The sequence below is a fragment of the Dasypus novemcinctus genome, unplaced genomic scaffold (genome assembly GCF_030445035.2).
Source record: "Dasypus novemcinctus isolate mDasNov1 unplaced genomic scaffold, mDasNov1.1.hap2 scaffold_274, whole genome shotgun sequence".
In the NCBI taxonomy this organism is placed as follows: domain Eukaryota; kingdom Metazoa; phylum Chordata; class Mammalia; order Cingulata; family Dasypodidae; genus Dasypus; species Dasypus novemcinctus.
In genome coordinates this window covers 139896-153296 of record NW_026688239.1, presented here as the reverse complement: position 1 = coordinate 153296, position 13401 = coordinate 139896, and the positions used below count along the sequence as shown (strand labels likewise).

The 13401-nt window shown below is 53.9% G+C and overlaps 1 protein-coding gene across 1 annotated transcript; it reads right to left on the bottom strand.

Moving 5' to 3' along the window:
- Nucleotides 1–12150: 12150 nt before the first annotated feature.
- On the bottom strand, nucleotides 12151–12995 carry MIF (macrophage migration inhibitory factor). Its single transcript, XM_004466413.5, has 3 exons — nucleotides 12768–12995; nucleotides 12421–12593; nucleotides 12151–12324 (listed from the first exon to the last, which is right to left on the bottom strand). The coding sequence occupies exons 1-3, from the start codon at nucleotides 12873–12875 to the stop codon at nucleotides 12258–12260; spliced, it is 348 nt and encodes a 115-aa protein (XP_004466470.1). The 5' UTR covers nucleotides 12876–12995; the 3' UTR covers nucleotides 12151–12257.
- Between the last annotated feature and the right edge of the window lie 406 nt (nucleotides 12996–13401).

The window sequence follows — 13401 nt, the reverse complement described above, 5'->3', positions numbered from 1 at the left end:
AATTCCCTTGCCTTTTTTAGGTTCTAGTCCAAAGACAGTCCCAAGCATCCATCCAAGCCAGTGGTGTGAACTCCCTCTACCACCAGCAGTCCTGGATGCTGCCGTGGGGGGTGCGGGCGCCTCCCGGAAAGGGGTGGTGGCTTCTTCTCTCCACATCTCCACACTCTAGCTAGCCTGTAGTGTGCACCACTTTGAAAGGATCCCGAGCATCTGGGACAAAACACGAGGGTCCCATCTCAGCCCCCGCTACCCACCCACCACAGGGTGTCCCAGGTCCTAGAGCAACTTGCAGGGAATGGCTGTCCCCAGAATTTGGTACTCAGCCCCTCTTCCTACTGCCTCAAGACCATGGCAGAAACACTCTGGGAAGAGAGGTGGGCAACCTTCTGGGCTCACTCTCACCCAGGCCCCTGTGACTTTAACGCTGGGAAGGTTAGCCTCAGCCCTGTTTGACCAGATGGGCCAGGGTAGGGAGTAAACACTGCCTTCTTTCTCCTCTCTGAGTGTCTCTGAGCACCTCCCACCCCCACCCCGCCTTTGCCTCCTCACAAGCCTTACTGCTTGCTCTTGAGACAGCAGCCCTTAGGTCTTACTTAGGATGCCTTCTTTCCTTCCAGTGGGTTGGAAATGTCTGAACTTCCATTTCCTTTTGAGCGCCCAGGCCTGAGCTCTGCCCAGGGATGAGGCATCCAGCTCTTCAGTGCAGGAGCATCTTCAGTCCCAAGGGACTTTTCCACCCTTGTCGTTGCCTGTGCTGCCTGGAGGCCCAGCCCAGCAGGTTCTTGAAACCAAGGCCCGAGAGTCCTCCACGGGACATTCCGGCCTCGGGTGGCATTGGTTTCTGCAACATCGTTCTTGGCAGCAGAGGACATGTTTCCACCCTGGGCTTCCAAGCACCGTTGCTCCCCATGTCTCCCAGATGCAAACGGCTGAGCTGGCCCCTGACTGTTGGTCTCGTCCCTTCTCTCCACCACACACAGAGGGCTAGCGTCTTCTGTCGGATTCCAGCGCCTTCCTTCCTTCTACTTTCTCTTTGCTTTCTGGCCGAAACATTAGCTTTCTCTGACGTGTTCCTCTAGGTTTTGTCTTTTGAGGTCTTCCACGTGGTGAGAGAAAAAACTAGTCACTTATGGGTCTGTCCCATGCATCTACAATTGAAACAGTCCTGTGAACTCACCCAGGAGCTGGCTGGCCACTGGCTAACCTCTGCTCACTCCTCTACCCTGATGGCCTCTGCCGTCTTCTCACGCCTCATCTAGGACCCCCACAATGCCAGCTGCACTGTCTCCAGACACACCCCTAAGTCGCTTCACGGCTCCATGTTGATCTTCTCTCCTTGAATTTGCCCAGATTCTCTGCAACCTCTGCGAGCTGCCCAGGTGCAGCTCTTCAGGTTCTCATGGAGTTCCTGTCTGCAACATTGAATAGCCACCCCTCAAGAGTGTTCTGGGCCACCTGGCTCCCTGGGGGCAACCTTGTCTTTCCCCAAGCCTCTCCCTTCCCCTTACAGCAGGGGTTGCTTTGCCCAGACTCCAGGTTCTCGTTAACCCTTTCATGTCTGCCCAGCCTCTCTCCTGCCACCTCACCTTCTCGTAAAGACATTCCTCTTCCACAGCGGGTCTCCATTTCATCCTTTCCACTATACCTATTCTGTGAGTGAGACAGTGGCATGTTTTTCAAACCATTCCAGTTCCTTCTGGATCTCCCAAGCAAACCTGGCTCTTTGGGGCAGACTGCTTCTAGCTCACGCCTTTTGCATGGCCTTGCTGTGCAGCGATTTCATTGTTCATCTATCCAACCCAAGAAAATGGCATCTTCTCTCATGGGCCCTGAGACCTTTTAACATGGTTGTGCATTAACAATTGCCCTTCGGTGGGTGGGCGAAGCAGGGTCAGAATTTGGGTAATGATCAAACCTCCAGGCAAGCAGCACTGAGCCACAGGTGTGCTTGGTGGGCTCGGGTGGGTCCTCCACAGCCCCTGTTCCAGCAAGCGACCACCCCTTCTGTGCTGCCGCTTTGGGGAACCAAGGCCCAGGCAGGGTCCTCCAACTTCTCACCAAACCCAACAGCCCAGGTTTAAGACCTCACCTATTGAAAGAATGGAGCTCTGAGCTGTGACCTGCCCCCACACACACCCGCCGCAGCACACTGCCCTGAGCCGCCACCTAGTTCAAAGCCAACCACACCGCCAAGCAGCAGCTGGTGGCACAAAAAGCACTCTGGTGGACGGCCAAGTCAGAAACCACAGGGTCCCTACGGATACCCACGCACGCACCCAGGCCATCCCCAAAGCCTCATGCATCCCTTGGGTTACTGGGGTGGACTCAGAGTTTGAAGGCAGAGCCCAAGGTGTTGGGTTTGAGGGTCCCTAATTATAATACTCCTTCCTTCCGATTCTAATCTCGGGGCCTCCCCCACAGACTGGGGCTGGGCATGGTGCTGCAGGCAGGCGGCACACCCCAGAGCAGGCCCAGAAAGGCAGAGCTAGGTAGTTCTGGGGTGGGGAGGCTGAGAGCAGCTCACAGGGAAACATGAAGAAATAAGGAAGAGGGTCCCCTCCCCCCTACATAAGCGTGAATACTAGTGGCAGGAAGCTCTGGGGGTGGCTAGGGTGGACTGGGCAGAGGGCAGCCAAGTTTGAGGGACAGTGTCTTAGCTGGGTGAGGGACTGGGACAGCACCTCCACGTGGTATATCCCCAGCAGACGCCGGTGGTAGTTTTCCCATTGTTTTGTTTGTGCATTTCAGCACTTTGTATCGTTAAGTACAACACACACAGAAAAATGCATAGCAGTTTAACAATATGAAGCCAATGCTGCTGAGAACACTGAGAAAAACAAATGGAACACCGACTGTACCCCATCAATTCCCTGTGTCCTCAGCCCCAATCCCCCCTCCTCCCCAGTGGGACCACTGACCTGACCGCCAGCGGAATGGCTGCCTGACTTTGGTCCTCTTCTCACCAACCCTCCACACGTGGACCTCTGAGCAACATCCTTTGGGGTTGCCTGCTTTCAAACTTTCCGTGAATGGAACCATATTATCTGAGTCTTGGCATCTTTTGCTCAACATTATGCTTGTGAGATTCATCCTCCGCTACATGTACAACTGTAGCTTGTTTGTTTCGCTGCTGCGCAGTGTTCCTTCACATGAATATGTCACACTTTATTTATCCATTCTATTCTTTTTTTTTTTTTTTAAAGATTTATTTATTTATTTAATTTCCCCCCCTCCCCTGATTGTCTGTTCTTGGTGTCTATTTGTTGCGTCTTGTTTCTTTGTCTGCTTTTGTTTCTTTGTCCGCTTCTTTTTCGTCAGCGGCACAGGAAGTGTGGGCGGCGCCATTCCTGGGCAGGCTGCTCTCTCTTTTCACGCTGGGCGGCTCTCCTCACGGGCGCACTCCTTGCGCGTGGGGGCTCCCCCACGCGGGGGACACCCTTGCGTGGCAAGGCACTCCCTGCGCGCATCAGCACTGCGCATGGCCAGCTCCACACGGGTCGAGGAGGCCCGGGGCTTGAACCGCGGACCTCCCATATGGTAGACGGACGCCCTAACCACTGGGCCAAAGTCCGTTTCCCTATCCATTCTATTCTTGATGGCCATTTGGGTTGTGTCCAGATACGAGTCTCATTAGGGTCTCTACCTAGGAGTGGGATTGTGGGCATGCTAATTATATCCAAAGAGATGGATTATGGGGTGGTATCTCATGGTGGTTTTCGATGCATTTCCCTGATACCTACTGAAGCTGAGTACATTTTTCATTTTGGTATCCTCTTTTGTGAAGTGGCTTCTAAAGTCTTTTGCTCATTTCTTATTGCTTTGTCTACTACCGATTTTTCATAGGAGTTTTTTCAATGTTCTGGATATGAGCCCTTTGTCAGGAATGAGAGCTGCAAAATCCGTTGCATTTCTTTCCATTCTTTTATGGTGTCTGACCATATTAACAAGGTGAACTTGTCCATTTCCTTAAAGGTGTGTGTTTTTTGTATCTAAGAAATCCTGAAGATAAATGTTCTCCTCTATGATCTTTTAATATGGTCTTTCCTTCCATATTTAGGACTTTAACCCATGTAGAACTGACTTTTGTGTATGATATGAAATAAGAGTCCAGTTTGAGCTTCCTTCCCATGTGGCTAGCCGGCAGCCCAGCATTCTAACTTTAAAGTCCTACCTTTCACATCAAGACCTCTGTCACATACCATGTCCATATGTGCATAGAGAGGTCTGTTTCTGGACTTGCTCTTCTTTCCATTGGTCTATCATTGGCCCCTATGCCAATTCCATCATTGCCTAAATTATGTTGTTCAGAACAAGACTTGACATCGGGAAAGCAAGTCCTCCTCCTTTGCCTTCTTCAAGAAAATGTCTTGGCTCTTTGGAGTCTCCTCAAAATGGTAGAACTGGGTTGTTCATCAGAAAATAGGCTGGAATTTTTATGGGGGCTTTTGAATGGAAAATCAACCTGGCGAAACATAGCTGGTCTCTGCATTTATTTAGCCGTTTGGTGGCCTAGAGATTAGGGCATCTTGGATTTATGCCTAGGTGTGGAACAACTTATTTTCTAATTGTTTACTTGTTTCCCAGGTCTTCCTCCTCCCACCCCCACCCTATATCTTCTTTCTACATATGAAGTGATATTCTGTATGGTGTCTGTAAAGACGTATTTATTTTATTCTGAGAAATGTCTGCTTCTAGACCGATGATACTCATTGCATGCAAGATCCTTTGTCTTGCTTGTCTGGTTGATAGGTTGCTGGGTTTAATGGGTTTAAATGTTGAACTCATGTAAGTTCATGCTCTTCGCGTCCTCTCTGGCTTCTTTATCGGCATATGAGCCCCAGCTCCCTTTCCATCAACACAAAGATGGCCCTTCCCTTTGTTTTGATATGACAAGGGAGGGATTCTAAAAGCTGAATTTTCTTCTCTCCTTTGTAGCTGTGTTGTTGTTTTTGTTTGTTTGAACTGGCAGCAATTTACCCCCATGGAACCACCTCATCAACTGAGGGACACATTCCTGGAAATAGGGCTTCTTTCCAGAACCTTTCATAGCACACAGCTCCCACTGATACTTCGCAATTGGAGAAGGACCCCTAGGGATGGATAGCCTTCAAAGGCTCAGAGTCTCGCCTCTCTCATTTTGAAGGCATTATTGCTTTGTTGGTTTCTTTTTGAGAAAATGAATCTGAAAGAGCCATATAGCCTAGAGGAGAGAGTTGAAGGAAAACTTCTCCCACCTTTTCTTTGGCTGCTGTTTCTTGTTTTTTTTCTCTTCAGTCTGGCTTCCCTCCCCCCCCCCCAAAAAAAAAGGACGTGCAAAAGCAAGTTCCCTGGATGTCATCTGACCCAGGCCCTGCCATTCTTCTTCAAAGCAGTTTGCTCATTGGAAGGGATTTAGCTCCTGTCCCTTTCCCTGTAGGTCCGAGATTGAAGTGAAAGCCACCGCTTTCACCAGGATTTAAGGAGTCAAAAGGAATTAAATCTAAAGGGTCTTCTCACTTCCTCTCTGAACAAGAAAGAAATGGGCTTATTTTATAATCACAAATATCCTCGGAACACCAAAAGAGGCGCCTGCCTAAGAGTCGCGTTTTCTGGAGAAATCCTGGGAGGCTCTGATGGTGTTCTCCCTGGGATTTACTCTTCTGCTTAAGGTCCTGATTTCACATTTCATTTTTGGCTGGCCAGGCTTAGCTTCAGGAAGGTTTAAGATACCTTGAAACTCATGCCATCCTTGAGGATGAAGCATTGCTATTACAGGAATACCTGCAAATGGTTTCCATGTGCCACCACCTCCCGGGCAATATCACGCATGTGGCATTCACCACTAAGAACAAACTTCGCCAGAGGAGCCTGGCACCAAGGCAAGGTCCTGATTCATCAGCCTAGATAAAAGAGGGAATGCATTGCAGCTCCTTTTTTTGCTGCTGTCTGCACTATCAGAGGTCCCCATGGTATTGCAGGCCGCCTGTTCGGCACAATTGGCAAAGTCCCTGGAGAAGAGCGAGACCCAAAGGACGCGCATTTGGCAGGTGGCAGAAACTGAGGGCCTCAGGAAATAGTTGGAGGGAGGGCCTGGAGTGGGGTCAGGTGGAGTCCCTGAGAGGGAGGTCCCCCACAGAGGTACAGGAAGCTAGAGTAGCACAAGCTGTCAGGACAAGCTCCATCTGTGACAAATGAGGCCAAGGCAGGTTGGTCAGGACAACAGATTCAAGAGGTCAGAAGTAGACCCAAGTTCAAGAGGGGATCTAATTTGGGATCAAAGTGCCATTTCATCAGTGGGGTAAGAAGAACAGTTTAACAGATGGTGAGAGGATGGGTGGGTAGTAGCTAAAATAAAAGGCGGATTGCAGACAGAGCAAAAATATAAATGTAAGAACAATATCATATTAAGTCACATGGGAAACAGTTTGATAATCATGGAGTGGGGAAAGTCTGAGAATGACACAAATCCTGAAGAGCAATTTTTTGTTTGTCTCCAGAACACACCCACAAAGTTAGAAGCCAGATGACAAACTGGGGGAAACATTTACAACTCAGGGCAAAGGCCTAATTTCTCTAGTATATGAAGAGCCCTTAAAAAACAACAACAAAACAATCCAGTGGAAAAGTGGGCTTGGAGGATTTCATTAGAAAAGGAATAGGAAATGGCCATTCACCAGACGAAAAGATGCTCAGTCTCAAGTGAAACCCTTTTAGCTTGACAGAAAAGCAGTTTTACCCATCAGACAGGCAAAAGTCAAACTTGGCCTGGGACAGCCTCCCAGGCCTGCTGGGAAAACCCGTAGACCTGACCTCTAACAAATGGCATTGCTTTTGACCAAGCAATTCTACTTCTAGGAACTTATCCTACAGATAAACTTGCACATATGAGAAATTATAATGTTGGAAGCTGAAGGCTGGAAACAACCCAAATGTCCACGAATAAGGGCTGATTAAAAGGGACTCTGACCTGGCCTGGCAAGGGAATAATGGAGACTCTTCAAACTGGGGGAGATTTTTAAGTAAAAAAAAAAAACAAGGTGCAGACACAGGTCAAATATGCTACCATTTGTGAATAAAAGCAGGGGGACAGGGGGGCATTATACATATTTACTTGAGTAAGCATAAAATATCTCTCAGAAGGATTCGAGCACTAAGGGTTTGCCCTGTGAAGGGGAAATGTGAGGGAGACTCCTCTTTGGGGACCCTTTAGAACTAGAGCCATGTAAATATATTGCCTATTCAAAATGTAAGCAAAAAAAGAAAAAGTAAGCCCAATAGAATTTTTTTTTAACAAAAGAGAAATGGGGGAAGCAGATGTGGCTCAAGTAATAGAGCTTCTGCCTACCATATGAGAGGATCTGGGTTCGATCCCTGGGGCCTCCTGGTGAAAAAGAAGAAGAGAAAAAGTGCCTGCGCAGTGAGCCAGCATCCGTGCGAGTGCCTGCATGGTGGGACAGTGCCCGCGCAAGAGCCCACGTGGTGAGCCAGCGCCTGTGCCCACACGAGTGGCCACATGGTGAGCCCAAGTGCCCATGTGGTGAGCCAGTGCCTGTGCAAATGAGTCACACAGCAAGATGATGACTCAACAAAAGAGAGACAAGGGAAGAGTCAAGGTGAAGTGCAGCAGAAACCAGGAACTGAGGTGGCACAATTGACGGGAATCTCTCTCTCTACATCAGGAGTCTCCAGGATCGAATCCTGGTGAATCCTAGAGAAGACAATACACAGAGAGCAAAAAACAGCAGGGTGGAGGAGGGGAAGGGGGAAAAAAAGGTAAATAAATAAATCTTAAAAAAAAGAGAGAGAAATGGGTAACATTAAATATGCAAGAAACCAGGGGCTGGGGAACCTGGGAGAAGAAACCTCTTGTTTGTAGCTTTTGGATTTGGATCCCTGTCTGGCTGGGTTTGGGGGGCTAGACCCATGAGAGTATCTCTGGGTGGGACTGAGCCTCCATCTGAAATTGCAAGGGGACAGCCAATTTCTGAGAGCTGACAATCTTTTTCTTTTATATGGGCTTCAAACACAGATGTGAGGTGTGCTGTGCCCAGCTTACCTGGAAGCAACCTTTGGGGTGCCAGGGCTCAACTTTCCGAGAGGATGGGATTGCATGTGGCCCTGTTCCACAGCTGAGCCACTGTTTTCCTGACCTAGAACTCCCATTTTGGGCCTGGGGGGCTGGGACCTGGGGTTACAACTACTCAGCTGGGAAGTGGGGAGCGAGATGGGCTGCTGATGGCCAGAAACACGGTTTTGGGGGCCCAACACTTAGCTCCTCAGTGGGGTGCCGAGTCCAGGAAGACACTGGCGGCTGCCTGGGAACATTGGAAACTTTCTAAGCTCCTTGGATCAGCTGAATGGCTCTCAGATCATTGAAAAACCTGTTTTGATCCTGAGGTTTGGGTCTGGGCTATTTTGAACTTCTGCTTTAGAACCACATGGTAGGGGGGCCCCCTGTGATCGACCAGCCAGCTCCTGTGATTGTTGTGGGGTGATCCATCCAGCTGCCTTTCCTGAGGTCTGCTCTCCTCTGGGGCCTCCTCCTAGCACCCTGCAGGCCTTCTGCCCCCAGCAGCACCTGCTCCATCCCTGGTCCATAGTCTCTGTCCACCTCACCATCAAGGCTGTCAGAAGTCAGGGTCAACAGCGCCCCGCCGAGGAAGGAGTGGGCAAGGGGTTTGAATTTATCAGGACACAAATAGAACACAAGGCCATCTACCCTCTCCATCCCCTCCCACAGGTGTCACCTGAGGATGTGATATGTCCCAGTCACAATCTCCATGGCTAAGCGACTTATGTTTAGACTCAATATATTGGGAGAAGGAAGGAAGAACATCTGGTGAATCCCTTCATTTCACAGATGGGGGAAACTGAGGCCCGGAGAGGGAGTGAGGTGGGGACTTGCCCTGATCTCCTGACAGAAGCTTGCTGGGTTCAGAGCACTGTGGGGGAATCAGAGCAGAGGCAGGCCTTGAGATAAGGGGTTCCAGTGGAGGCTGGGGGTGGGTAGAGGGCAAAGGGGTCTCTGCAATCAAGGTGTGCCTGAGGGTGGGACAGAGGTGGAGGATGGGAGGCCTGGGGGCAAGTCAACACTCGGGTGCCAGCAAGGCCATCTGCCGGAGTTGCAGAGTGGACCAGTGTACCAGCCTGGGTGGCCTCTGGGGCCACAGATGACAGAGCTGGGTCCATCTGACATCTACAAGCTGCTGGGGAGACCCAGGGAGAGAAGCCCCAGCTCACAGAGCCTGGACCGAAGCAGTAGGGACCTGTGGGTGTGAACCCACACAAGGTGGCCTCAAAGGCTTTCCAGAAAGGTGGATGTAGTGCTGGGCCTGGGCAGGTGGCACGGCAGGCATTCTATGTAGAAAGAATAGCACCTCTGAAGCGGACTCAGGGTCACCCAGCAGATGCCATGTTACCAGGGGAGTGATGAGGGACAAACAGGTGACATTATGCCCCCCCACTTGCAGCTCATGTCAGGTATCATTTGGAAATGAGTTTCGAAGGCTGACCACCATCCTGCAGGCCCAGAGGGTTTTAAAAAAGACTGGCAGCTATGCGTGGGGGAGCCCAGGCTTCGGAGGACGTAGGGCTGGCAGGGGGTAGCTGGGATAGGGAAGCAGAGGGACCCTGGCATAGGGGTTGTTGGGTGGCCCTTGGTAGCACAATGGGCAGGACAGAGCAAGGGCGTGTGACCAACAGGTCCAGGTCCTTTTCTCCTTGGACTCCAAGGAGCCACTATCTTGGAGATGCCCAGCACTCTGACTTGAGTGCAGGTTGAGACCCCAGACAGGAGCTCCCACAGGGGTAGTGGAGGTGAATTGGGGCCATGTGGGTGACAGCACAGCAGGGGACCTGGGCGTCAGTTTCTTCATCTGTGAAATGAGGGAGTTGGACTAGACCCCCCTGGTGGCCAAGGCAGGCTCCTGGGGGTGCAGGGCAGAGGAAAGAGGTTGTGTTGGAAACTGGGGGACGTGGGGGCAGTCCTTGAGCAAAGCCTTAGGTGGCTGGTAGGGGGTGGGTCTCCAGGGGAGCTGAGAGGACAGCATCTGACAGAACAAGGGCCAGCCCAGGGACTGGGGCTCAGTCCATGAGGAGGAGCCCACCAGTCGTAGCCCAGGCTGAGATGAGGAACCCCCGCCCCAGTATATCTTCAGCATGGAATGGCCATGAGGTGCCAAATCCCTGCCTCCAAGAACTGAATGGGACCTAAGGTTTGCTGGAGCAAAGCCCCGGTATTGGGGTGTTTTAAGCTGACGTCTTGCTGCAGGGACTTTGGCAGAACAGAGGTCTCTCCCTGCTGAAGTGGCATTGTCTCGGCCTGAGTTGACCAACCTTTCCACTTTCTTGAGTTTTGATTCTCCTTCCTCTTTGTAAACATCACCCCCTTCCCCTGTTGCCCTCCTAAAAAGTATATCCTTCCTGCCCAAGGCGGGATGGGTGTGGACCAGTGAGTTGACTGGTGAAGGTGGTCGGGGGGATGGGGGGTCCCCCCACGGACATGGATTCCTGTGAGACTGGGAAAAACAAGGCAGTTTTCAGGCAAGCCGACTGGCAAGCTGGCCAGAGTGGGCAGCCCCATGAGATAGCCCTAGAGGACACACTACCAAGAAGGCGGCGGCCTCTGGGGAGCTGCCCTCCAGCTGCCATGGAGAGGGAGGGATGGTTTGGACACCTGGAAACAGACGCAGCAGGGCCCTGGGCCCACGCTGGGCTGCCTGGAGGTCCTGCATCGTCCTGGTCCTAGCTGGTTGATGCCACACTAAGCCCCATGGGGTAGCAAAGACAATTGGCCGCGTAGACCATGAGAGTGCAAGGATGGAGCTTGTACACACCCCGCAGCCTCCATCTCCACCGAGCAATGGAAATAGGCTCCAGGTAGAAGCTCAGCCCAGGAAGCAAGCACCCTTTTTCTCCTAGAGCCTGTTTCCAAAAGCAAATTTAAATTCCGTGGAACTTTGAAAATTGTCTTCCATCTAGAATGTTCTCACAGGGGCTGAGGAAGAGCGAAGAGTGTCAATTGATCAGGCACAGTAGGAATCCAGGCCCCACCTTTCCTGAGCCCCCCTTCCCCCTGTAGGACACCCCTAGATGGCAAGGAGCCTCCCCCCCTACTCCCCACGCCATGCAAGCTGCTAAATACACCCCTCACTTTAGCTGCCCCGGTGCTGGTCCCAGCTGAATCCCCACAGTGCTTGGACGGAGTTGCTACCAGGGGTGTGGGTGGTGAGGAATTGTGGCCCAAAGCCTGGGTGAGCTGCACAGCACACGCGGAAGGTGGCAGCTGAGGCCCCTGTTGTCCAAGTAGAAGTGTTGAAACTACACCCACACACACCCAAAGCCCCTGAGTTTGGTGCAAGGAAACCCAGGGCCAGGAGACCCATCACATCCAGCTTGGGCACCCATTCCATCCTGTCCTGGTGTGGAGGCTGGCCACCTCTGAGGCTTCCCAGAGCTGTTCTACACAGAATGTGACATCAATGGAAACACCAAGCCTGGCTGGCGCATGTTCAGGAATTGCTGTGGTAAGGGTCTGGGGGCCCAGAGTGGGCAGAGTCCAGGCGCTCGGTCTGGGGAATGGGCAGCATGGTATAACCCAGGAACTCTGCATCCTGCACATCTTCCCCCACCCGCACACCTGAAAACTGTCCCCAAGTCCCTGGCAGGATAAAAGGGATTTTCCATATTAAGAAACTGAGGTACCAGGCTGGCAGTGACGGCTAAAGGGGGGTTTACTCTCCCCCAGGCTACCCTCTGCACATCAGGAAGAGGGCAAGCTGCCCCCAAAGCCCAGGCCCTGCTGGCCAATCAGATTTTGCCTTCCGCCCCTCCCCGCCTTCTTCATGCCAGCCCCGCCCCAACCCTCCCCACGTGGTGGCGCTCCCAGTTCCTGCCCTCCGTCCCCCACTAAGGCTCAGACTAGAGTTTGATTCCTGGGTGTGTAGCCCAGGGCAGGCTGCCAACCTCGCCCCACCCCCACCACATACCAGTAATTGAAAAAGGCTGGTGGCCGCAGAGAGGACTCCAGGGTAGGAGGTTCGAGCTGGCCATAGTGGCCCTGACCCGACGGCCTCCTCGGGCGAATTCCGTCCCTCCCGGCCTTAGTTCCCCATTCACTGTCCCTAGAAGCCCTGCCCCCAACCCTTCCCCACTCAAGGAAGCCCGGAACCATTGTGGTCTCTGAACCGTTTATTTCTCCTGACGGGAAGTGGGGGTCGTGGGGGCCGGGCGGGCAGGGAACACTGTGGACAGCGGGGCCGGGTAGGGCGGTGCGGCGTTCAGGCGAAGGTGGAGCCGTTCCAGCCCACATTGGCCGCGTTCATGTCATAGTAGTTGATGTAGATCCTGCGGGGAGGGGGAAAGGTGGGCTCAGCAGGCTGCGCCCCGGCGGGGACGCCCCTTCGTGGGCTGCGCGCCCCCCACCCTCCGGGGCCCACGCACCTGTCCGGGCTGAGGCGCAGGCGCTCGGCCAGCAGGCCGCACAGCAGCTTGCTGTAGGAGCGGTTCTGCGCGCCGCCGATCTTGCCGATGCTGTGCAGGCTGCAGAGCGCGCACGGCTCGCTGGAGCCGCCGAAGGCCATGAGCTGGTCCGGGACCACGTGCACCGCGATGTACTGCGGGCGGGGAAGGGTCAGCCGGCCCGCGCCACCTCGCCGGCCCCGGGGCCCTTCGGGCCGATTCCCCGTTCCCTGGCCCTAGCCCGGAGTCTCATCCCCGAGCCACCAACACCCCGTCCCCAGCGCCCCGGCCCGCCGGACACCCCTTCCTCCCGCCCACTCCCGGCCCACCTGAGCCGGCTTGCCCGTGGCCTGCGCCAGCTGCTGGGTGAGCTCGGAGAGGAGCCCGTCCGGCACGGAGGCGCGGGGCACGTTGGTGTTCACGACGAACATCGGCATGATGGCGGATGGACGGACACACTGAGCGGACTCCGAGCACCACCACGCGCAGCGGCTGCAGCTCGGGAACCTGAGCTACGTGACCACCGCCCCGCTCCGCCCCGAGCCTGGCGAAGGCTCCGCCCTCGCGTGACGTCGCCGCCGGCGAAGGCCCCGCCCTCCGCCCGGCCCGGCTGCCAGTCCGCACCCCCGTAACGACACCGCCCGCCGGGGCACCGCCCCTCGCGAGGCCCCGCGGCTGACCGCCCCGCCCCGCCCCGCGCCGCCCCGCCCCGCGCCGCCCCGCGCCGCCCCGCCCCGCCCCGCGAGGACGCGGCTCCGCCCCGTGACGCCATTGCCTCCAGGGCCCCGCCCGCAAGAGCTGGTCCTTCCGGCGCGCGCGCTCAAAGCCTTTCTGTGCGCTGCGGTTGGAAATTCGCCTGTTTCTCTCCAGGCCACCCGTCTTTGCTGATCCTTTCCTTTAGTCACTGCAGTTTACTGCACCAGGCGTGGGATGCTGCGGTTAACGGGACAGATGCCCCCTCCC